At 36.1% G+C, this 25,823-nt stretch overlaps 1 protein-coding gene across 9 annotated transcripts in view; it reads right to left on the bottom strand.

The window, feature by feature from the left end:
- RNF17 (ring finger protein 17) overlaps positions 1–25,823 on the bottom strand; it is a 115,086-nt gene that overhangs the window by 66,006 nt on the left and 23,257 nt on the right. For 7 of the 9 annotated variants that reach the window (XM_044927265.2, XM_025262767.3, XM_044927266.2 and 4 more), the window contains exons 7-16: positions 17,564–17,735; positions 16,287–16,363; positions 15,288–15,362; positions 11,472–11,782; positions 10,291–10,368; positions 8,594–8,752; positions 4,769–4,958; positions 3,772–3,940; positions 2,244–2,434; positions 1,142–1,283 (exon numbers count right to left, since the gene is read on the bottom strand). In XM_044927265.2, coding sequence (XP_044783200.1) covers positions 1,142–1,283; positions 2,244–2,434; positions 3,772–3,940; positions 4,769–4,958; positions 8,594–8,752; positions 10,291–10,368; positions 11,472–11,782; positions 15,288–15,362; positions 16,287–16,363; positions 17,564–17,735 — 1,564 coding nt within the window. The remainder of the gene's footprint in view (positions 1–1,141; positions 1,284–2,243; positions 2,435–3,771; positions 3,941–4,768; positions 4,959–8,593; positions 8,753–10,290; positions 10,369–11,471; positions 11,783–15,287; positions 15,363–16,286; positions 16,364–17,563; positions 17,736–25,823) is intronic. The other 2 variants (XM_025262772.3, XM_044927271.2) reach the window with 2 other exon arrangements.

Here is a 25,823-nt window from a genome sequence, read left to right as displayed (position 1 = left end):
AAAAAAGAAAGAGGCAATACTCATCCAGATTTCAAACAATACTACAAAGCTCCAGTAATTAATGGAAGGACTGATGCTGAAGCTGAAACTCCAATACTTTGGCCACCTGATACGAAGAGCTGACTTATCTGAAAAGACCCTGATGCTGGGAAAGATTGAAGGCGGGAGGAGAAGGGGATGACAAAGGATGAGATGGTTGGATGGCATCATTGACTCAATGGACATGAGTTTGGGTAAACTCTGGGAGTTGGTGATGGACAGGGAGGCCTGGACTGCTGCAGTCCATGGGGTCACAAAGAGTCGGATATGACTGAGTGACTGAATTTAACTGAACAGTAATCAAAGTTGTATGGTATTGGTAAAAAATCAGACATATGGATCAATGGAACAGAACAGAGAACCTAGAAATATATACACATGCCTATGATCAGGTGACAGGCTTTGAGTGAGTCCAGCTCAGTCCTGGCTCTACTCTTTTGTAGGCACATGACCTCTGCAAGTTGCTTCAGGCCTTTGGTTAGAGTTTCCACTTCTTAAATGAACGTTTATAGTATCCTCCTCATAAGACTGATGTAAAGATTAATGAGTTAATTCACACAAAACATTATGGCCCTTACAATGCATTAATTCATATAGAACATGGACACCAAGAGATTAATAATGATGAACCTTAATGCTGGTAGCTATCTAAAACAAACCCATCAATCATATATCCAAATAGACAATGGAATGCCTTTAACTGGAATCTATTTTAATGTTCAAATTCAGAATATTACCTAGCAATAAATAAATCTTCATACATTATCAGAAATCGGTGTTATTTTATTTTGATCTGCCAGTTCTATATGCTCTCCTGGTTTCTAGATTTCAGAAGGTAGCAAGAAACATTTACACATTAGGGATCCTTCATTTTCCTTCCCCTTCCTATTTTCACTAACTTGCAGGATGACGATTTCCTTCAATTTACTATGAATCACGTGAGTTTCTTGTTTAAAGTTGCAGCTACCAAGAAACTTAAAATTTATGGAAGGCTGATAGCAGTTTGTTTGCTCTAGAATGCATACTGGGCACTCATTTCCATTATACATTTTACTTAGTATTTGAAAAAATACATTGTCTCAAAGGACCATTATATACTTACCAACTGAAGATAGAAATCAGAAGGACTATTTATATGACAAACCATAACTGAAACATCAGTCATTTCTTTAGGCAAAACAGGTGGAGGATAGTGTAAGGTCGTATTTTTTTCAGAATGACTTCTTGGTGTTTGAGATCTAAACCTAATTAAAAGCACAATTAAAAGCATAAGCAAGAGCCATTCTCCTAAGGTCTCTCTTCTCTCAGTGAATTGATCTGAAGAAAAGACCTGCACATATACTGATTTATCTACCAAGAATATTTCCCCAACCTTTCTCTTCTAATTTATAATATTTTGTGGCATTATCTTTAATTATCAAATGAGCATAAATAAGAGGTCAAGTCTCAAAACTCAATGATTAATCTTTAAGTTTGTGTTGGAGCATTTTTGAGTTGGGCCTACATTTAGTACTCAAAGTTTCTACTCTTTTGGTTGAACGTGATACTCATGGTCTATGGCAGCACTCAAGGAAGGCCAGCTGAGGGTTTTCTGTGGCCCCTTCCAGCTACAATAGCCTACTTAAGTTTTACAGAATGCAATCTACTTGGGTCACTTCCAGACTCCTATTATTGCTCAGGACAGAAAGTATCTTCCATTATCTCTGTGGTTACTTTTTATCTCTTTGTTCATCAGAGATAAAGAAAAGAAATATAAGTATCTACTCTAGATTCATATATTAATATACAGTAGTGATCATGATCTTACTCCAAAGCTTAGAAAATGTAAAGAGGGAACTGTTGAACACTAATTCTTGAAACCCTAATGGAGCTACTTGTAAGGTTAGCTAGAGTCTAAAAAAAAAGTTCACTGTCTTACAAGTAACTTCTATTTTGAGCTACGTTAATATCCCTATTTCCTTAAATCAAATGATCTGAATCCAATTTTCACACAACTGTACTTAGAAAACTCTGACAGAGATACCTTTAAAGTCTCAGAATATGTTACAGTGTGCTCCCTGATAGTCTAGTGCTTAGGATTGGGTGCTCCCTCTTAAGAGTATGTTATAGTTCACTTTAGAGCCCATGTTTTTTAAAGGTAAAATCTGCTATTCCGATCTATAGCTATAACCTTGAAGATATTTATGTTTTAATAAGTTACCTACCTTGCTAGTTCCATAAAAACTAATGCATCTCTAAGAGACACAGGCATATCACTGCTTATTTTATTTGTTGGTGGTTTTTGCAGATCTACAATAAGCACACCATCTTCTTCTTTAAAAACTTTCATTAAAACAGCCTTCTTATTTACCATTTTCAAAAATTCTATTTTAGCTTCTTCTCCCCAGCCTTCACTCTATGGAAAAAGTAAAATTTCAATGTGTTCAATAATTATAATTAACTCTAAATGGTACAATATTGTAGATTTAGCTTTCTAACAGTAAATCTGAGCAAAGGCACTGAACCAACTATAGATAGAAGAAGATAGAAGCAACTGGGCCCACAAACCCAAGGAGGACAGTCTTTATGTATGTACAATGTACAGATCATACTTGAATTTTATAAACGTGGTCTCAAGGTGACCATAAGCTGTTGCACTTCAGGACTTAGTTTTACTTGTGAATATTAATATGAAAATAATAAATAAAAATTTAAAGATAAAAGAAGTATTGACATAAAAAATTTCCCCTTAAACGAAGAGATCCAAAAGGTAATTCTAAAAGTATAATGGAAGCCATGTAATACATTATATATTTATAATCATCATCAGATGCTTAGTTTCCATTACTAGCAATATATGAGGCACATGCTACTTAAATAATAAGGAAAAATACTCACCCATTGAAAAAAATTAAAAAAAAATTGTGTTCACTGATCTTTGAATCTTTAAGTATGCATACATTTCACGGGTCAAAACCACATATTCCTTAAAAATAAAAAATTTTCTAAAGATTTTATGAACATAAAAAAGTAAAACCTACTCAGAATAGATAAGTGCAAAAAAAAATAGTTTTACCCTTTATAGGATAAAAACAAAACCAAAATAATTTTGAGGAAAACATCAGTGCTAATATTTTCATATGTTTCCTTTTATTTCTTTATTCATTTGTTCATTCTTTCAAATATTTGTTGAATGCCTACTGTGTGCTAGGTGATTTGCTAAGTGCTGGAATACAAAGATGAACAAAGGCACAGACTCCTGCTTTCAGACTTTCTAATAATACAACTGCTTAACATGTATTCTTACATACAATTTCTGTCTTCTAGGAGTTCCAAATCTTTCTGGGGAACAAATATTCATAAATAATACAAAAGCAGAATGCAATATAGTTAATAAGTAGTGAGCAAAGGGTCATGCAAATAGAGAAGAAATGTATAGAAACATATGCCATACCATGTCAAATTTTTTTCTCTCCATATTTATTTGACTCTAAAATTTAGTGGTTTACTCAGATATTCACCCTTCATTAAGTTCATATACACAAATTCAGTATAATCTCCCATTAAGATCAATTCTGATTATAGAAATGGAAGTTCAATTCCTTTTTCACTTGCACCAATAGTTTATTATGCAAAAGGTATTTAACAAGTGAACTGGTGCCATGAACCTATATTCAGTAATCTGAACCCCAAAACATAGTTAAAATTGGACTATTTGGCCCCCAAACAAGAAATAATTTAAGTCTCACTTACTGAATTCTGTGGAACAATGTCTTTCAATGAGCATGGATGTGCTAGTGGCTGGACATCTTTCAGCAGTTCTTCAATATATGGCTCAGACTTTCTCAGAACCAGACATAAGTCATTTAGTACGATATGCTGCTTAGCAATGTGCTCTGATCTCACATGAGAGTCACCAACTCTGGGAAGAATTCAAGCAATAGTTAATGAAAATAATGCTTCAAGCCCAAGCTTGCCTTAGCCCACAAAAGGTGTGCATTTAGAATACCTTAGAATTCTACACATTCTCTTTTTAAGTTAAATCTTCTAGAAAGTTATATTCTGATTCATACTATCTCATAATATAGATTCAATCTATCTTTTAAAACCACAGACACTATTTCTACCTACAGAATAAATCTCAACAGCCTTTATCTGGATTATCTTTCATATACCTATTCAGTTTAAACTTAGAAGGCATAATGACACACCCAAACAGCAATATATTTGTTTATAAAGTTATGACCATTTAATAAAATGACCATGCAAGAATTAATACTGGTCCTTACTACAAGAACCTCTTCAATTTGCTTTATTTTGCTGTAAGACTAATGGAAACATTTCTGAACACCTAGAATGAGCTAGACACTATGCCACTTTAATATGCAATAATGAGATTAAAGAAATATGATTAAAATTTTTACTCAATCATCTGGCAACTAACAATTTATTTAAAAGAAAAAATTTTGTGCTTCATTCTCTGCTTTGAAGCAATGTAGAAGATTATTTAAGTTTGAAACATCAAAAAGTTCTTTTTCTAAGCTCCCCATCTAGTAGCACTGATAAAGTATAATACTTTGCTAATTTAGTAATGAGTAAGACAAATTTCAGAGCAAAATAAAAAGTATATGACTTGGAAGTGAAGAAGGATAACTTATTTCTACCTCTTCCTATTTTTCTTTATTCTTTAGTATTACCCCATCACAAGTGTTTCTAAGCAGGCAAGGAATATATAATACTTATAACATACCCTGCAACAATCAGCACTTCAGAATTTCCAAAATCTACCATGAATATTTGTATTAGTGCAACTTCACGGACTGAGAATTTGGTTGGACTACAAAGTTTTCTAATACTTTCACTTCCCACTGGAATTAATTCAGTAATAGTTCCTCGACACCACATTCCATTTTCAATACTGTTGATAAATATTCTTGCACCTACATAATGGAGACAAATGATTATCAATGTCTACAAAGAAAATATCTAATTACCTCTAATTTACAAACAAGTACATTAGATTCTATCACAAAAAAGTCTTAATTCACTTATTAACTGGTGATATACTACTGAGTCAGTGCTATGAGAGGGATCAAAGGTAGTATATTTTGGCAATTTCTTTTATACAGAATCTTGTGACCTAGACAGGAAGGTGAAAATACAGAGTATCAAGCCAGCAGTCCTTTACTGAGGACCTGTGTTTTATGAACTATAATAAAGATGAGTAAGACTATCCTGCTCAAGAAAGGAGAGGAGCCCAAATCCCTTGGGGGACCGTGTGGTGCACCCCACCACACGTCAGGACTGTCCGGACTGGGTTTCAGTGTGGAGAGCCCTTCGTCCTGGGACATGGGGTCTGGCTGGAAAGCGGCCACTCCCTCGACCGTCTTGCATGGCACATTCGTGGGGAACCTGGTACTAAACCATTCGTAGGTGACCTGCTTCTGGGACGGGGTTTCCAACATAGCAGAGCAGTTCCCTTGCTGCAATCTATTCAAAGTCAGCCCTCGACACAAGGGTTTGTAAAAGACAGAAGAAAAAAAAAGAATAAAAAGAAATCTAATTTTTTCTTAAAAAAAAAAAAAAAAAAGAAAGGAGACATGCAAGTAAGTGACTATCAATCACTGTACTTATAACAGTAAAGATCATCCTTGTACATGCACACACACACATGTACAGATACAGACGTACTGAAATCTATAAAATACTTAGGTAGCATAAAGGAAGATGTAATGACCTTCTCTTGGTTAAAGGGGAGTAAAAGTAAGGAAACCAAGAAAGAAAGAGCGTGAAAGGCAAAAATTAAGAAATTAATACACAGTGGAGTTCAGAAAAGGGGAAAGTGAACCAAGGATTGAACAGCAGAAGACCTTATGGAGGGATCAGATGAATTACAATTAAAAACTAGAAAAAAAATAAAGTTAGAATGAAGCCTGAATTTTTACTTTTATTATCAGCTCAGCAATGTTCTCAGTAGTTTGGGTCTGAATTTACCTTCTCCCCACAACAACCCCACAGATATGCTGCTTCCAGCCCATAGGTAAGGAAACCAGGCAAAGAGAGGCTGCAAATCCAGCCCAAGACACATGGCTACTTAGAAGAGGGAGGAAGAGAACCCATGCAATCTTGGAGCCCATTCTCTTAACAACTAAGCTAACATCAGAGATGAATTTGGGAAGATTTGTTCATTTACCCTATAGAGAGAGGCTGCAAAATTCCCTCTCCATTTGCTAATAAGAACAGGATAGCTCAGGGGCACACAGGGTAACCTTTCAAGTTCTACCAAAACTTGTACTTGGCCTTGAGACTTTCATCAACCTCCCTCTTATGTTGATACATCATATAACCAATATTCTTAGATTTAAACTATATTCTATTAAACTATTCTTTGTTGAAATGGATGAGATAAAAGCCTATTGAAGCCTTTTGTTGTTCTTTATAATGAAAAGCTCAGACAGAAAAAGGGAACAAGAGGATACTCAGCTAAAGCACTGTGTTACATTTCTTCCCTTAACACTAATTTCTCAAAAGATAAATGAGTATGTAAACTATGTATATCTACCTTGAAATAATTATCCATGACAACTTAAAAGAATGATATTTTGACTTTCTTAGAATATTTTCTGAAACTAAACTGAGCTCTTTTATATATATATTAAATTTAGAGAATTATTTGCAGTCATTAAAAATTTAACTATATTTAAGTTTACCACTATACTTTCCTCCTTAGACATTCATAATTTAAAAACTGTTTTTTAACTTTAAAAATTATTATTCATTTTATCAGAAGTATATGATGATTCTAATCTTCTGATATTCTGATAAGCTACAAAGATCAGCTGAGAGTTAGCAACACGTTTAAAGAACTACCAATAGAAAGTTGGGGCTTCTCTGATGGCTCAATGGTAAAGAATCTACCTGCCAATGCAAGAGATGCAGGTTCGATCTCTCGGTCAGGAAGATCCCCTAAGAGAAGAAAATGGCAACTAACTGCAGTATTCTTGCCTGTACAGAGGAGCCTTGAGGCTATAGTCCATCAGGCCTCAAAGAGTCAGACACGACTTAGCCACTAAACAACAACAGCAACAAATATAAAGCTGAACAGATAATATAGTACTTTTTGATATCAGTTATATACAGGCATTGAATGATATTAATAGAATGAGAAAATGCAGCTTCATTACAGAGTATAATCATATTTAGTCAACTATAAAGATGATATTTGTAATGAAAGCCTATACTGTATGTACTTAGTCACTCAGTCATGTCTGACTCTTTGTGACCCCATGGACTGTAGCCCACCAGGCTCCTCTGCCCATGCAGATTCTCTAGGCAAGAATACTGGATTAGGCTGCCATGCCCTCCTCCAGGGGATCTTCCCAATCCAGGGATCAAACCCAGGTCTCCCGCATTGCAGGCAGATTCTTTACCACCTGAGCCACCAGGAAAGCCCATGAATACTGGAGTGGTTAGCCTATCCCTTCTCCAAGGGATCTTCCCAACCCAGGAATCAAACCAGGGTCTCGTGCATTGCAGGCAGATTCCTTACCAGCTGAGCTACCAATGAAAGCCTAATTTATGGCAAATTATACACAGAATTAAGATGCATTGATTAAATTTACCAGCTACCTTCTGTATGGCACTAGGAAATAGATGCACTGCCCTGCATCTATCTCATTCAGATGTTCAATGACATCTTCAACATCCACATGTGGATAGCAAGGGATGATATGCATACTACAAGAAACACTTAGAGAAATACTTTTCTCTAGAGACAAGGGGACAAATTATTTAACCCATTATGGATTTTATAATTTAAAAAATCTCACCATACTCCATAATGGAGTTTTTGTGTATATTTTACTCAACAGTCAATTTTATGTCCATCAACAGATGAATGGATAAAGATGTGGTACATATATACAATGGAACACTACTCAGCCATAAAAAGATCAAAATGATGCTATTTGCAGCAACATGGTCAGATTAGATTATCATGCTAAGTAAAGTAAGTCAGACAAAGATAAATACCTCATGATATATATAACTTATATGTGGAATCTAAAATATGATATAAATGAACTCTAGTGAAACAAGAAACAGATTCACAGACCTAGAAAACAGATTTGTGACTACCAAGGAAGAGGGGGGCTGGGAGAGGGATAAAGTAGGAGTTTGAGGTTAGCAGATACAAACTATCACGTACAGAATGGATAAACAACAAGGTCCTAGTGGGAACACAGGCAATTATATTCAATATTTGGTGATAAACCATAATGGAAAAGAATATGAAAAAAAGACAGCAAGTTCCAAATTACTATGACTCCAATTAAACTTGGCAAATGATATTAAAAACATGTGAATTATGTATACTGTATACCATAATAGTATTACTACTATGATACCTCTGAGCAAAAAAATTAATATTTAGCTCATTTACCTAAATAAAATTTAGCTTATGTTAAGTAATTCCAAAAGCTTTATGCTTGCTCAAATCTGTATTATAAAAAGTCTACATGAGTTGCCAAGTATTTAACTAAGCTTTATATTTTAACTTGAAATAATATTTCATTACCTAGCTCCAAAACATCTGAAGGATCAAGGTGTAAATTCTTATTGCAAAATTGATTCACCTTCCTTTCCAACACTGTTGCATCTTTTATTTGTGAATACTTCCGAATGTAGAAGTGGCAAGGATGTATTACATGGCTTACAAAAACTAGCTCTGGAGAACCTGGATGAGAATTTTCAAACCACTTTAATAAACCAAAAGTTAGGAAAGAATTCACAAAAATTGAATGCAGTATCTTCTAAAAGAATGTGTCCCACAGCACTGCAAACTCTAGAATACTTAGACCTCATAAAAGAGTAACCCAAATCCCAAATAGTAACCAAACTGACAAATAAATTCCACTTTCACAATGATTTCTTTAGCAACCTGAACTGTAAACATTTGCAAAATATGTTAAATAAGTGGAATTGAAGTTCACATAGGTACCTAAGTTAGTTAGGTACCAGACAGAGTACATGCTATAACCTATGGCATTACATCAAAACTTCAGAATTTATTCATAAATATAGTTAGAGCTTCAGAACCCCAATGACAATGATGTTTCCAGTATTGCTACAAAAATCCTGTATAAACTACACTAAACTGAAGGAACCAATAATTAGCTCATGGCTGCTTTGACTCCTAGATCTTATCAGGCTAGAGAAGTATGAAAAAATGTCTTGGAAAACCAACATAGTGAGCAGCACTTAGAGGGAGATGTGTATGTTTTGGTGGAAGTAAGGGTGGGGTAGAATAAAAAAGATAGAAACTTTTTTCATACAGTAGTAATTAAGCCAAGTGTTTTTACTGATATGAAAAGATCTCCAGAGTATAATGTTGAGGAAGGAATTCGGGGACTTTCCTGACAGTCCAGTGGTTAAGACTACATGCTTCCATTGCCAGGGGCACAGGTTTTGTTCCTTGTCAGGGAACTAAGATCCCACGTGTTGCATGGCATGGCTAAAAACAGAAAAAGAAAGAAAGAAAGAAAAAGGAGAAAGGAAGGGAAAGAACACAGCAGTGTATATGGCAAGCTATGTTTTATGTGCAAAAACATAAACTAAGAGTCAGAAAAATAATATATGTGTATTTGTTCAAATATGCATAAAGAAACTCTAGAAAGGAGGAACAGACTAAATGGAATGGGAGTAGATTAGGGGAAAAGGTACACAGGGTATTTAATATATTTAATTTTTAAACAATGCAGATGTTCTAATATATCCAGTAAAAGTGACTAGGAGAAACTGAAGTATAGATACAAGATAAAAAACTGAACAAATAGGTCATTTTACCTATCCAATACAGATCATGAAGAATAACACCCATACTGAGGATGAGGTAAAGCAATAAGTATGTGTTACTGGCGAGACAGCTGAGGGAAGTGTTATAAATTTCAGAAATGTTTTTGCCAATAACAGCCAGGATTTTTAACATTAAAAAAGAAGTTTTGGGAATTTCTTTGGCAGTCCAGTGGTTAGGAATTAAGAGCTCCCACTGCCATAGGCCTGGGTTCAACTCCTGGTGGAGAAGCTAAGATATCACAAGCCAGCACAGCAAAAAAAAAAAGAAAAGTTTTAGTATTAATAAAATTCATTTTACTCACTGTTTCACTCTTTGTAAGTTACTTATATAACTTTATACTTTATATAAATTTATATATGACAGAATACTTTTTATATACGTCAAACTCTGCTACATCAAGTTCAGAGTTGTTAAAGTACCTGTTTTTGATCCAAAAGAAACAGATGACTTTTTCTGAAGAGGCTTTGTTGGGTATCTAGGTGTCTCAACAAAATAATCTGTGAAGCATGTTTCATCAAAATAGGAAATAAAGGCAACTGTGTTAGTTTTATTATGTTGATAATGGCATACTTAACACACTGCATTGCTGTACTTGAATTTGGCAAAATACTGGATTGGTTAAGACCCTTATGTATCAGCAAGCGAAGTCCTGTTAGTTTTCTTAACTTACTGAGATAACCAATGATAATAATAATATAGCAGAAAAAACAGCTTGTCTTTTTTTTTGTATCATTCTGGGAAGTCAACCAATGGAACAGATTGGGAGTGGGGCGGGGGGAAGGGAGGAGAAAACCAAAGCTGATTCTTTAAAGTGGCCCTAAAGACAACTGACAGTGTAACTACACCCAGCAGTTATCTCAGTGACGTTGATGGTGAGAATACCAAGACTAGAAATCTAATCAATCAGGATACATTTAAACGTTACCAAATAGATGCTTCTATATGCTACCTGGGTCTCCCGCTTTACCACTGGAGCCGCCAGCAAAGCCCAATATTCATGATAGTTCATTTTTATAAAGGATTGCATCTCAGGACAAAAATTTAGGATATTCTGTTCTTAAATTTAAGGACAATGTCATCAGACTGCTTCTACTAACACCATTTACTTATAGTATTTTCATCTTTTATAGAGGTTTGTATGTGGCAAACCTCTGGTGGCAAAGTGTCTGCCCACAATGCGGGAGACCTGGGTTCAATCCCTGGGTTGGGAAGATCCCCTGGAGAAGGAAATAGCAACCCACTCCAGTACTCTTGCCTAGAAAATTCCATGGATGGAGGAGCCTAGTGGGCTACAGTCCATGGGGTCACAAAGAGTCGGACACAACTAAGCAACTTCATGACTTCATGATGTGGAATGCTAAAAAGTCAAATACACTCATTAAGCCAAATATTAGAGTTTAGCTGTATTATTGCATTAAAATTAAAAATTATCCTAACTTTGGAAAAGGTGAAAGGAGTGGCATGGGATCAACAGCTTTACTCATAATGAGATGTAAGATAATAGACATATGTTTGTTAAGGTCAGGGACAAACAGGTATTAATTTTGTTTCCAATTCCAGACATGATTTATTGTTTCCCTGTTTTTGCATTTTTACTCACTTTCCAGGTTTTCTTCTTCTTCAATAATTTCTTCAATGATCACATCAGGGCTAGATCCCACCCGAGGTAGAGCAGCAATGGTTTTAGGGAGTGTTGCTGCAACAACCTCTTTCTGTGGCTGGAAGTCAGTTGCCAAATGCGTGTCATTGTTTTCCCATTGTGAAGAAGCCAGTGGGGCTTCATTAGTTAGGACAGAAATGTCAGCCTTTTTCTTTTCTAGTGATAGGTATGTACCACCATAAGAAAATTCCTTTTTACAATTGTATTTCTTTTGACCATTCTTTTCCATTTCACTTTCTTGAGGATCACATCTGTTTAAAAATACAGAGGCTACTTTAAATCATAATTTTTTAGATCTACTTTAAAACCATTTCCTTTCCACATGACAGTACTGCAACACATACATAAAAAGAGTTAAAGTTGTACAGGTGTCCCATGGGTATTTTTAAAAACAGCAACACTGAAATAATTTACATACTATAAAATCCGATTTCTACTAAATTTAGAGTTGTGTAACCATCACTATAACTTCATTTTACAACATTCCCATTATCCCAAAAGATACTTCTGCCCATTCCCAAGAAGTCCACAAGCTTTAAAAGGTCAACAATAGAAAATCAATGAGAAGTTGAAGAAAGAACTTGCCATAGTCACGTCACAACTATCTGATCCTAAAAGAACAGTGGATATAGTTTTCAATTTTAATTGTTCAAACTTTGATTTGGCTTTGGTGTTTGATTTTAAATTATGCTAAGATTATTTCTCTCAATTCACTAGCTTAAAAATAAAGTGTAGGAAGCACTGAGAGGTACAATCCTGAGACAATTTCTAGAAACCTACATAGAGGGTTAAAACGATGATTAGTCTGAATCCTTTGGGTACGATTATTCAACAGCCACTAACCTGCAGCTGATTATTCACTTCACTCCATATTTTTCTATCTTCACAAATCCACACAGATAAAAGCTATCAAATCTCTAACTATAGAAATTCTATCAAAGAAATGAGATTGAGTCTCAGAAACCTTTATTCTAGTTAACCCATGAAAGTTTTAGTTTCTTCACAAATCACCATATAAGAAGCCAAATGAAATCAGAAATAAGAACCTACAAAGCCAACTGAATTCAGCAGACCTATTTTATCTGTCTCTTAATACATGATGACTAAAGGTCCAAACACCTCCTAAGTATACAAATATGTATACAACTTTGTAATCTAAAACATTTCTTTTTATACAACTCTTATCTGACCTTACATTTAACACTGTCAACCAACTCCTGCCTCACAAACCTCTCCTCCTTTGACTTCTAGAGTACCAGTCTCTCCTGCTCCCTCTTCATTTCCTTTAGTTTGCAAGTTACTCTTTCCCTGTCTTGAAATTTAATATTTTTCTAGGGCGCTGTCCTTGACCCACTTCAATATCTGTTTTCACTATGGAAACCCATTCTTTACCACCTGTCATCAGTAGAGGCAGGCTACAGTGATACTTTCCCTAAAATCTAGGGAAAAATTTAAAAGACTTCTGAGTTAAACTTAAAACCATGGCAAGATCAGTATGGATGTTTAAAGATAATACCTTTTGGTATCAAAAATATTTGACAGTAACCATATTCAAGTTATGAAAACATCTAGAAGAATGTACTGACTGGAAAGGATGATCATCCATCAAAGTGCAGAAAGTCAAGTCACAGAGGTATACAGGGGCCAGGGCTCCATGTGACGGCAAGATGACTCAAGCCAAAGGCCTGGCACTTGAGGCCTCTGGCAAGGTCTTCCCTGTGGGGTCAAGGAACACAGCAGGGTGACTAGTACCAACACTCTTCACAGCTATTTGATATATCTTATTCCCTTTATTCCAAAAACACCACGAAGCAACTTCTGATGATTTGGCTTTCTGTGTCTGTTTGGATACTGGAAAAGAATGCCAACATAAGTATTCTATTAATAGTCCCTGTGATAATACTATTTGCCCCTTAAGTTAATAAACTGGCATTCGGATCATGTGTTAGTTTTGTGAACTTGGCTTACATGAGTTTACCTGGTTTAGAGCAGATCTGCTCATGTCTGTTTCTGAGCTTGTAATGCTGTGGGCCAGGCCCTCATTAGTTCCCCAAAGTAATGAATGTGATGCTTCTTGAGGGATGATTTCCTGAGGAGCCATACCACCTTCAAATGAATAAACTTATTTTCTTTTGGAGGTTTCTAAACTATTTATATTCTGACTACTCCTAAACCAAGAATCAAATCCTGTAACCTCCCTCCAGAGGTTTCTTCCCAGATACCTAGTAAACAACAGAAACTCAGCATATCCCACTACCTTCCCCTCCCAACTTTTCTTCGTATATTTCCAATCTTGGTAAGTAACACCACAATTCATCACCTCAGTCACCAAAGATACACCTATAAATCATTGGAATGCTTCCCTTTTCCTCATTCCTCACACTGAAACATTTACTAAATTTCACCACTTTTCCTTATTTAGCATTTGTCATTACCTATTCCTTTCCAGTGCTACTACCTACATTTGGTTTCTCATCATTTGCTAGGTCATATTATATATATATATAAAATATATAATATCATATGCTAGATCATATAATAACCTAAGCCATCCTTCAGCCTCCAGCCTCATAGTCTTCCAAAAAATTCTCTATGGTCACTAGAGTTACCTTTTACAGATATAATCTAAGTACTTTTACATTCATTCTGAAAATCTTTTAATGGCTATTATTTACACTTGTGCTATCCAACATAATCTTCTGCGATAATGAAAATATGCTGTACTGTCCAATATGATAGTCACTAACCAAATATAGCTACTGAGCACCTGAAATGTGGCTAGTGCAACCAAATAACTAAAATCTTCATTTTATTTAGTTTTAATTTATGTTTAAATTTAAATAACCACACATGGTTAGCAGCTATCATACTGGGTAGCACAGGTCTAGGAAATAAAGTTCAAACACCACCAGAGCATACAAAGTTTTTAGGATTCAGCCTTTATGTATCCTCTGTTAAACAAAATTCTACAGGCAGGTTCCTGAACACAGTATACTATCTCACTGCCATAAATTTCTTGCTGCTAAGACGCTGCCTCCCTACTGTTCTCCCTTTCAACTGGTACTCATTTTTCATGAATGGGGGAAAATAAAAATCTGCTCTTTCCAAGTCCCCTGGTACCCTGCAAAGAACTGATCATTCCCTTCTTTTGCATCTCCATTAGACTGCACATTTTACTATCAAAGCAATTATGCGCTTTACTGTTTACATATGTCATTCTTTATTTACTGTAACTTCTCTGCATAAATCTCAGTATCTAGGGTGTTATGTCTCAGTGGTAAAGAATCTGCCCGCCAATGGAGAAGATGCAGGAGATGCAGGTTCAGTTCCTGGGTCCAGAAGATCCCCTGGAGAAGGGAATGGCTACCTACTCCAGTATTCTTGCCTGGGAAATCCCATGGACAGAGGAGCCTGACAGGGCTACAATCCACAGGGTTGTAAAGAGTCAGACATGACTGAGTAAACACTTTCACTTTTCAACACTTAGAGGCTAGCACATTAGTGTTCAACGCTGGCTGAGTAAATGAATCTCAAAGATGACACATACATCATTGGATACTAATCCTTTCTAGGTCTTTTAATTCTTAAATATTTTATGTAGCATTAATTTACAGAAAATCATTTTGCCCTTACATTATTTTTCAGCTTTTTAATCAACATTATACTAAAGATCAATTTTTTTGTTTGATCTAATATTTCTGTCCCTTAGGCCATATCAGACACTAATGGCATGCTGCCATTCTTATAAATACTTACCGTGTTGAATCCTCAAATTCAATCTTTCCCATTCTGTTGAACATACAGATGATCTCACTGCAATTCATATTCAACCTAAAATTAAATACTTAGCATAAAAAGTGTTCTAATGTAAGTTTATTACTTTCCCTAATAAAAATTAGCTAACATTAAAAACTCTGAAGTAGATGGGGAAACAGTGGAAACAGTGGCTGACTTTATATTTTTGGGCTTCAAAATCACTGCAGATGGTGACTGCAGCCATGAAATTAAAAGACGCTTACTCCTTGCAAGGAAAGTTATGACCAACCTAGATAGCATATTCAAAAGCAGAGATATTACTTTGCCAACAAAGGTCCGTCTAGTCAAGGCTATGGTTTTTCCAGTGGTCATGTACGGATATGAAAGTTGGACTGTGAAGAAAGCTGAGCACCGAAGAATTGATGCTTTTGAACTGTGGTGTTGGAGTAAACTCTTGAGAGTCCCTTGGACTGCAAGGAGATCCAACCAGTCCATCCTAAAGGAGATCAGTCCTGGGTGTTCATTGGAAGGACTGATGCTAAAGCTGAAACTCCAATACTTTGGCCACCTCATGAAAAGAGTTGACTCACTGGAAAAGACCCTGATGCTGGGAGGGATTGGGGGCAGGAGGAGGCGGGGACGACAGAGGATTAGATGGCTGGATGGCATCACCGACTCGATGGACATGAGTTTGAGTGAACTCCGGGAGTTGGTGATGGATAGGGAGGCCTGGTGTGCTGTGACTCATAGGGTTGCAAAGAGTCGGACACGACTGAGCGACTGAACTGAACTGAAAAACTCTAAAAGAGCATTTAAACAACTTTTTAATTCATAAATCACACTTAATTTGGTTGCTAATCTGGGAAATACTTTTGACCCAAATTTTCAATTTATAATTGCTTGTTATTTTAATAAATATAGGTTCCAATACATATTTATACTTAATTATAAGACTCTTCTGAATTATAGATTACTTTCATATGAATTACAATTACTTACTTGGGAGAGTTCCTTAGTTTTAGAGAGCTGACTTGTGACAAGTCACTCTCAAATGTTAACTTCAAAGTCCGGATAATCTAGAATCAAAAGAGAAGTATTGCTCATATGTGCGTTTTGTTTTGTTACAAATACTGTTGAAACAGAGTAAGATTTCAGAGGGAAAACTATACTCTTTAGGTATTTCATTAATGTGCTCAGGGTCTGCTTTTAGGCAAGCAAAGGGAGGGATGCAAATTTCCCTAAAGAAATTTAAAATTTTTTGGAGATGTGTATTAAGATATAACAACTAATTAATACATGGGATACAGCTACATGATCAGGGGAAATTCTGATCACCCTTGTTGTGCGCCTGCACTGCTGTCCTCAAATGTTCTCTCTCTCTTTTTCTGCCCTCATCTTCCTAACGTGGCTAACTAGGGTGAGGACCAAATTTTACTTTTTTTCACCTCCTAATGTTTCATGTGTAATACACAGGAATAGACTACTACTGTTCTTGTAACTACAGCTAGATGGACCCTGGTCAAGTAAGACAGTGCAAAAACTTTAAAAGTTCAAGACTTTGGAAGCAGGTAAACCAAGAGCTTCTATTTTACACCTCAGTTCAAACATCTGATTATCTATGGGGAATGAGGTACTGAAGATTCCAAGACAATAGAGTAGGATCTATACCTCAAGGGAACAAGACAGAAATTAGCAAAGAGGACTGATGGTACCCCTTTCCCAGCAAACAATCTACCAAGAAACATGTTTCTGTTTCTGCCCAACTTGAGGCACAAGAAACACGTTTCTATTTCTGCCCAACTCCAGGCACATGATTAGATGACAGGACAGGGTTGAAGCACCTTGTATCCTGACTCACAGAGTCGGGGGTTGGGAGAAAAACTTAAACAGCATTTTGATAAATTTTTAAGAGTTGATAGTCATACTTGTCTATAAAAATAGAGTCCTATTTACTTTGCTACTCTTATTTGTTCTTGTTTTTTATTCAAGTGTCCTAGAAACAACTTTCAACTTAATATCATCCTACTTGTTCTCAGATGTGTGTTATAAAGACTTTACTGCACCATTTCCCTAAGTGGTAAATAATAATAAAAGGTCAAACAAAGTTATTAATGTTTATCTTAGAATTTAAATGCCTAAGAATTCTAAATTGATGCCAATAAAGTTAGGATAATCTGAAAAGCAAATTCTTGCAGTTAAGTCTTAGATATCATATTCCAAAGCAGGTAAAGTAAGCTACCACAGAAATAATTCACATTACAAACTATTAAAATTACCTGATTCAGGTCACAATATATCCTTAGAGAAGGTGCAGATTTTAATTCTCTTGCTATCTTCATAGCTGCATCCAAATCACTTTTTTTTGCTTCAATGTAGCTTTTAGTCACTATTATTTTTGATAAATAATTGTCTGTATTTCTTACTAATTCTTCACACAGGCTCTTCTTCCTTCATTTAAAATTAAGTTGTTTTTCAATATTTCATAAACAATTTTATGAAAGCAAATTTATCATAACTCAAAAGTATTGAAGAGGTAATTTCAGTTTCATGAACTTAAATTTTAATCTGGTTAATGGTTAATGAGACATTCAACTGAACTGAAATCTATTATAGTTGAAAGCTATGTATATGTAACCAGAGAAAAAAGTAACTTTTGTAGAAGAATATAGTTATGTTCCAGATACAGGTGTCACAGAACTGCAGAGGTAAGACAAACCCTAGACAAATCTACCACTTTTAAAAGTAAGAGAATCCTGGCTATCTTGCAGTCACTTGTGCCATTACAAAGACATATCTGTATTCATTTCTCACGAGGATCTATCTGCACAGTTTAAAATTTCATAGGCAGATACATATTACACGAATTTGAAATAAGACTTTAAAATAGACTTCACCAAACCAAAACTCAGATATCAATTAACTATAATCTTCAAAGCTATCAGTTATGAAACTGAAGAGTTATTCCTTCATTACTCAAAAATTCCACCTATAGTGGAATTACTTTATTGTACCAAAAATTATTGCTCATTTTATTCATCTTGTAAATGAATAAAATGATTTCCTCAAATCAAATCTGGCCTCAAAAAAGTGGAGTTTGCCACACTGAAGAGTAATAAGAATGTGCCACAGGCTCTGCAAGGACTTCTCTGATAGCTCAGATGGTAAAGAATATGCCTGCAATGCAGGAGACCTGGGTTCAATCCCTGGGTCGGGAAGATCCCCTGGAGAAGGGAATGGCAACCCACTCTAGTATTCTTGCCTGGAGAATTCCAAGGGCAGAGAAGCCTGGCAGGCTACAGTCCATGGGGTCAGAAAGAGTCGGACACAAGTGAATGACTAATATACACACATGCTCTGCAGGTGAAGAAGTATTCAAAAAAATTTTTAGTAATTACATATATAATTTATGAAAATCATTTATTTAGGAGATAAATGGTCATTTTGATAAGTTTCAGATGATTCTGCCCAAAATTCATGCCAATGGAGTGATGTTAGCAAAATGGCAGACTAGGAGCCTTGAAGTCCTTGTTCTTCAATGGTGATGTCAAATGACAGCTAAGAATTGGTTACAATAACCTTCTAGAACTGGAGAATGGACAAAGGTATACAGCAACGACACAAATGTGCAGTGGAAAAAAATCCACATTCTTTATCAGCAGGACATTTCATTTCTTGTCCTTTCCCAGACCTTTCCTCCATGTGGTGCAGTCCTGGTCTGGAGGCAGCAGCATACTTCCTGATTCCTTCCCTCCAAAGGGAGCATGCTGCTGCTGCTGCTAAGTCGCTTCAGACGTGTCTGACTCTGTGCAACTTCACAGACAGCAGCCCACCAGGCTCCCCCGTCCCTGGGATTCTCCAGGCAAGAACACTGGAGTGGGTTGCCATTTCCTTCCCCAGTGCATGAAAGTGAAAAGTGAAAGTGAAGTTGCTCAGTAGTGTCCGACTCTTCATGACCCCATGGACTGCAGCCTACCAGGCTCCTCCGCCCATGGGAGTTTCCAGGCAAGAGTACTGGAGTGGGGTGCCACTGCCTTATTTGCAATGTCCTACTTTGTGGCAGGGATGCAGCGGGAGCAAGGAGATGGCGGGGGCGGAAGGGAAGGGGGGCTGCCTGAAGAACCCTTTCACTTAATTTGGCACTCAGGCAGCAAGAGGAACCAAGACCACCCAAGAAGGTTGCAGAAAGGTTCCTCAAGCATACATGTTAGGCCACATGTTAGGTCAAAAAAAACAAGTTTTAATACTTTTAAAAGACAATGTAAAATATCCTTTCTGAACACAAAGGAATGAAAACTAGAACTCAGTAACAGAAGGAAACTGGAAATTCCACAAATATGTGGAAATTAAAGAACATACTCCTAAACACAAATAGATCAAAGAAAAGTAACACAAGGAGAGTATTTTGAGACAAATGAAAATGAAAAATCAAAATATCAAAATTTATGGGATGCAATTAAATATTGGATCTGAGAGAGAAATAAATATATAGCTGTAAGTACATTAAAAAAGGCATCGCAAAAAAAAAAAAGGGCATCACAAACCAACGACCTAATTTTACACCTTTGCTGTTGTTCAGTCGCTAAGTCATGTCCGACTCTTTACGACCCCATGCGCTGCAACACACCATGCTTCCCTGTCCTTCACTATCTCCCAGAGTTTGCTCAAATTCATTTTATTGAGTCAGTGATGCTATCTAACATCTCACCCTTTGCCACCCTCTTCTTCTTCTGCCTTCAATCTTTATGTTTACACCTTAGGGAACCAGAAAATAACAAACTAAACCCAAAGCTGGCAGAAGGAAGAAATAATAGGATTAGAGCAGAAATAAGTAAATAGCTAGGCAAAAATAAAGAAAAATCAATGAAACCAAAAGATGGTTCTTTGAGATTAAAATTCACCAATTTTAGATACACTGCCTAGAAAAACAAGAAAAGAATCAATTTACTAAAATGAAAAATAAAGTAGGCATTCAGCTCAGTTCAGTTGCTCAGTCATGTCCGACACTTTGTGACCCCATGAACCGCAGCACGCCAGGTCTCCCTGTCCATCACCAATTCCCGGAGTCCACTCAAACCCATGTCCATTGTGTCAGTGATGCCATCCAACCAGTTCATCCTCTGTCATCCCCCTCTCCTGCCCTCAATCTTTCCCAGCATCAGGGTCTTTTCAAATGAGTCTGCTCTTTGCATTAGGTGGCCAAAATACTGGAGTTTCAGCTTCAACATCAGTCCTTCCAATGAACACCCAGGACTGATCTCCTTTAGGATGGACTAGTTGGATCTCCTTGCAGTCTAAGGGACTCAAGAGTTTACTCCAACACCACAGTTCAAAAGCATCAATTCTTCGGCGCTCAGCTTTCTTTATAGTCCAACTCTCACATCCATACATGACTACTTGAAAACCTTAGCCTTGACTAGACGGACCTTTGTTGGCAAAGTAATGTCTCTGCTTCTGAATACGCTGTCTAGGTTGGTCATAACTTTTCTTGCAAGGAGTAAGCGTCTTTTAATTTCATGGCTGCAGTCACCATCTGTAGTGATTTTGGAGACCAGAAAAATAAAGTCAGCCACTGTTTCCACTGTTTCCCCATCTATTTGCCATGAAGTGAAGGACTGGATGTTATGATCTTAGTTTTCTGAATGCTGAGCTTTAAGCCAACTTTTTCACTCTCCTCTTTCACTTTCATCAAGAGGCTCTTTAGTTCTTCTTCACTTTCTGCCATAAGGGTGGTGTCATCTGCATATCTAAGGTTATTGATATTTCTCCTGGCAATCTGGATTCCAGCTTGTGCTTCTTCCAGCCCAGCATTTCTCATGATGTACTCTGCATATAAGTTAAATAAGCCGGGTGACAATATACAGCCTTGATGTACTCCTTTTCCTATTTTGAACCAGTCTGTTGTTCCATGTCCTGTTCTAACTGTTGCTTCCTGACCTGCATACAGATTTCTCAGGAGGCAGGTCAGGTGGTCTGGTATTCCCATCTCTTGAACTATTTCCCACAGTTTGTGGTGATCCACACCGTCAAAGGTTTTGGCATAGTCAATAAAGCAGAAATAGATGTTTTTCTGGAACTCTCTTGCTCTTTTGATGATCCAGCAGATGTTGGCAATTTGATCTCTGGTTCCTCTGCCCTTTCTAAAAACCAGCTTGAACATCTGGAAGTTCATGGTTCACGTATTGCTGAAGCTTGGCTTGGAGAATTTTGAGCTTTACTTTGCTAGAATGTGAGATGAGTGCAATTGTGCAGTAGTTTCAGCATTGTTTGGCGTTGCCTTTCTTTGGGATTGGAATGAAAACTGACCTTTTCCAGTCCTGTGGCCACTGCTGAGTTTTCCAAATTTGCTGGCATACTGAGTGCAGCACTTTCACAGCATCATCTTTTAGGATTTGAAATAGCTCAAGTGGAATTCCATCACCTCCACTAGTTTTGTTCATAGGCATAGGATAATCAATTTTACAGAAACTAAAAAAATTTGAAGGCAATGCTATGAATAACTATGCCAAGAAATTGGATAACCTAGATGAAGTGGACAAATAACTACAAACACACCACCTACCAACACTGAATTATGAAGAAATAGAAAATCTGAGCAGATCAATAAAAAGTAACAAGATTGAATTAGTAATCAAAAGCTTCCCCCACAGAAAAACCCAGACCAGAGGACTTCACTGGTAAATTATACCAAAAATTCAAAGAAAAAATAAATAAATAAAATCAATTCCCCTCCAAAATACTGAAGAGCCATAGGAAACACTTTGCAATTTATTCTGAGACCAGCATCACCTTCATACCAAAGCCATAAGAAAACACTACCAGAAAACTATTGATCAGTGTCTCTTACGAGCATTAAGTCAAAATCCTCAACAAAATACTAGCAAATTCAATCAGCAGAACAGATGAAAGAATAATACATCATGCCAAGTGGGATTTATTCCTGAAATGAAGTATAAGTACCAATTAATGTTATATAGCATATTAACAGAAAGAAGAAAACCCCCCACAAGATCCTCTCAAATTATAGAGAAAAAGGATATGACAGTCTCAACACCCTATGAGGATAAAAATACTCCAACGAGGAATTGAGGAAAACTACACCAACGTATAAAACTTACATAAGAAAAACCCACAGCTAACATTACACTAGATGATGAAAGACTGACAGCTTTTCTTCTAAGGACGGTAGTAAGAAAAGGGTGTGAGAGTTTACCACTGCTATTTAATATACTATTTTAAGTTCTAGCCAGAATAATTAGTTAAAAAAAGACATAAAAGCCACCCAAATTGACAAAAAGTAAGAAAGTGATGTCTTTTTGCAGATGACATGATCTTATACGTAAGAAAGAAAGAGAAGAAAGTGAAGTCGCTCAGTTGTGTCCGACTCTTTGTGACCCCATGGACTACATCCTACCAGGCTCCTCTGTCCATTGGATTTTCCAGGCAAGAATACTAGAGTGGGTTGCCATTTCCTTCTCCAGGAGATCTTCCCAACCCAGAGACTGAACCCAGGTCTTTCGCATTGTAGGCAGACATTTTACTGTCTAAGCCACCAGAGAAGTCTTATAGGTAAAGATGTCACAATAGTAGTAGGGCTAATAAATAAATGCAGCAAAGATACAGGATACAAAATGAACACACAAAAAATCAGATACATTTCTACATACTAAGAGTGAACAGTCTGAAAAGGCAATTGACAATTCATTTTATGAAAGAATAAAAAGAAGACTGGACTCAGGAATAAACGTAACTGAGGCTGCAACAGACTTGTACATTTGCTGTATACTACATAACATTGCTGGAATTAATGAAGCCAAAATAAATGGAAAGATCTCTTATAATCATGAACTGGAAGACTTAATATTTGTTAAGATATCAATACTCAAAGCAATTTACAATTTAAAGCCATCCACTTCAAAATTCCAATGATGCTTCATGCAAAATAGAAAAACCCATCCTAAAAGTCACAGGAGATCTCAAGGGACCCCAAACTTCCACAACAATCTTGAGAAAGAACAAAGTTGGAGAGCTTACACATCCTGATTTCAAAATTTGCTACAAAGCCACAGTAATTAAAACACTGTCCTACTGCCACAAGAACAGACAGATGGACCAATGGAAGAGAATAGAGAGCCCAGAAATAAATCTTCACAAACATGGTCACTGAGTTTTGACAGGAGTCCCAAGACCATTCAATGGAGAAAAGAGCCATCTTTCCAACAAATGGTGCTGGGAAAACTGGATATCCATATGGTAAAGAATGAAGCTGGACCCTTCCTTTACACTATATACAAAAATTAGCTTAAAATGCCTCAAAGATCTATATGTAAAAGCTAAAACTGTAAAACTCTTAGAAGAAAACACAGTTGGATAAAGTTTCATGATTGAAGATTTGGCAACAATTTCTTGGCAACACCAAAACACAGGCAACAAAAGAGAAAATAGATAAATTGGACTTCACAAATTAAAAACATGTTTGGATCAAAGAATGCTATCAAGAGAGTGAAAAGGAGGGATTTGCCTGGTGGTCCAAGGCTAAGACTCCAAATGCAGGAGACCTGGGTTCAATCTCTGGTTGGGGAACTAGATCCCACATGCCACAACTAAGACCTGGCATAGCTAAATAATTTAGTTCAACAATAACAACAGACAACCTACGGACTTGAAGAAAATATTTGCAAACTACGTGACCAACAAAGGCTTAATTTCTAAAACATACAAACAGCTTATACAGCTCAAAAAAAAATTAAAAAATGGGCAAAAGACCTAAACTGACATTTCTCCAAAGAAGACCATTACTCAGATGGTCAACAGGCACATGAAAAGATATCCAACATCACAAATTATTAGAAAAATGGAAATCAAAACTACAATGAGGTATCCCACTTCCCACAAATAAGAATGGTCACCACCAAAAAGTCTACAAATAAATGCTAGACAGTGTGTGGAGAAAAGGGAGCCCTCCTATACTGTCAGTGGGAAAGGAAACTTGGTGCATTCACTATGGAGAACAGTATGAAGGTTCTATAAAAAACTAAAAACAGTAACCATACGATCCAGCAATCCAATTCCCAGGCACATATCCAGAAAAGATGAAAACTCTAAAACTCAGTACATGCACTTCAATGTTCAAAGTACTCAAAGTAGCAATATTTACATTAGCCAAGACAAGGAAATAACTTAAATGGATAAAAAAGATGTGATATATGTATATGATGGAATATGACTCAGCCATAAAAAAGTATGAATCAATGCCATTTGCAGCAACATGGATGGACCTAGAGAATATTATACTTACTAAAGTCAGACAAAGAAAGACAAGTGTCATATATCACTTCTATGTGGAATATAAATGAACTTACTTACAAGTCAGAAACAGACCCATAGACATTTAAGGGTAGAAGGGACAAATTAAGCATTTTGGATTAACATATACACACTGGTATATATAAAGAAGATAAAAAACAAGGACATACTGTACAGCACAGGGAATTATATGCAATATCTTGTAATAACCTATAATGAAAAAGAATATGTATAACTGAATCATTCTGCTGTACACCTGAAACTAATACTGTAATTCAAATGCAATTCAAATTCAAACTAATACTGTATTTCAATAAAAAAATTTTAAACCACAAACAAAAGGCAAGCCACAGGAAGAAGAGAAAATATATGAAAACGATACATCTCATAAGGACTGATATCCATAATGTATAAAGAACGACTACCCCATCAATAACAAAATAAACACTACAAAAATGGGCAAAGGACTGGAATACATATTTCTCCAGAGAAAATACATAAATGGTCAACTAATAAGCACATGAAAAGATGTGCTCCACAATACTAGCTATCATGGAAATGTAAATCAAATCCAAAATGAGATACCACTTCACATCCTCAAAATGGTTATTCTTTTCAAAAAAAAAATTAAATGTTGGTGAGGATGTGGAGAAACTGGAACCTTTGAGCATTGCTGGTGGAAAAGTAACATGTGTGGCCATCACAGAACACAATTTGGTAGTCCTTAAAAAGTTAAACATAAAATTATTGTATGCCACTAAACTATACATTTTTAAATTTCAATTTTATTGGACTATATTTGATTTTCAATGTTATATTAATATTAGTTTAATATTATTAACCAATATTAATATTAGTTTCAGGTATACAGCAAAGTGATTCAGTTATACATATAATCTTTTTTTTAGATTCTTTTCTCATATAGGTTATCACAGAATACTGAATACATTTCTCTGTACTATACAGTAGTTTCTTATTTATCTTATATATAATAGTGTATGTTCATCTCAAACTTCTAATTCATCCCTCCCCCCACCACTAAACTGTATACTCTTAAACAGTTAAAAAGGTAAACTTTATGATGTATATTTACCACTATTAAAAACATTTAAAATGCATGCACATGACTTATCACCTTTAAACTCCAATACTTTGGCCACCTGATGCGAAGAACTGACTCATTGGAAAAGACCCTGATGCTGGGAAAGATTGAAGGCAGGAGGAGAAGAGGAC

Source organism: Bubalus bubalis, chromosome 13, assembly GCF_019923935.1.
Source record: "Bubalus bubalis isolate 160015118507 breed Murrah chromosome 13, NDDB_SH_1, whole genome shotgun sequence".
NCBI classification, from domain to species: domain Eukaryota; kingdom Metazoa; phylum Chordata; class Mammalia; order Artiodactyla; family Bovidae; genus Bubalus; species Bubalus bubalis.
The sequence above is the reverse complement of the archived record's forward strand: the minus strand, read 5'-3'. Positions and strand labels throughout refer to the sequence as shown.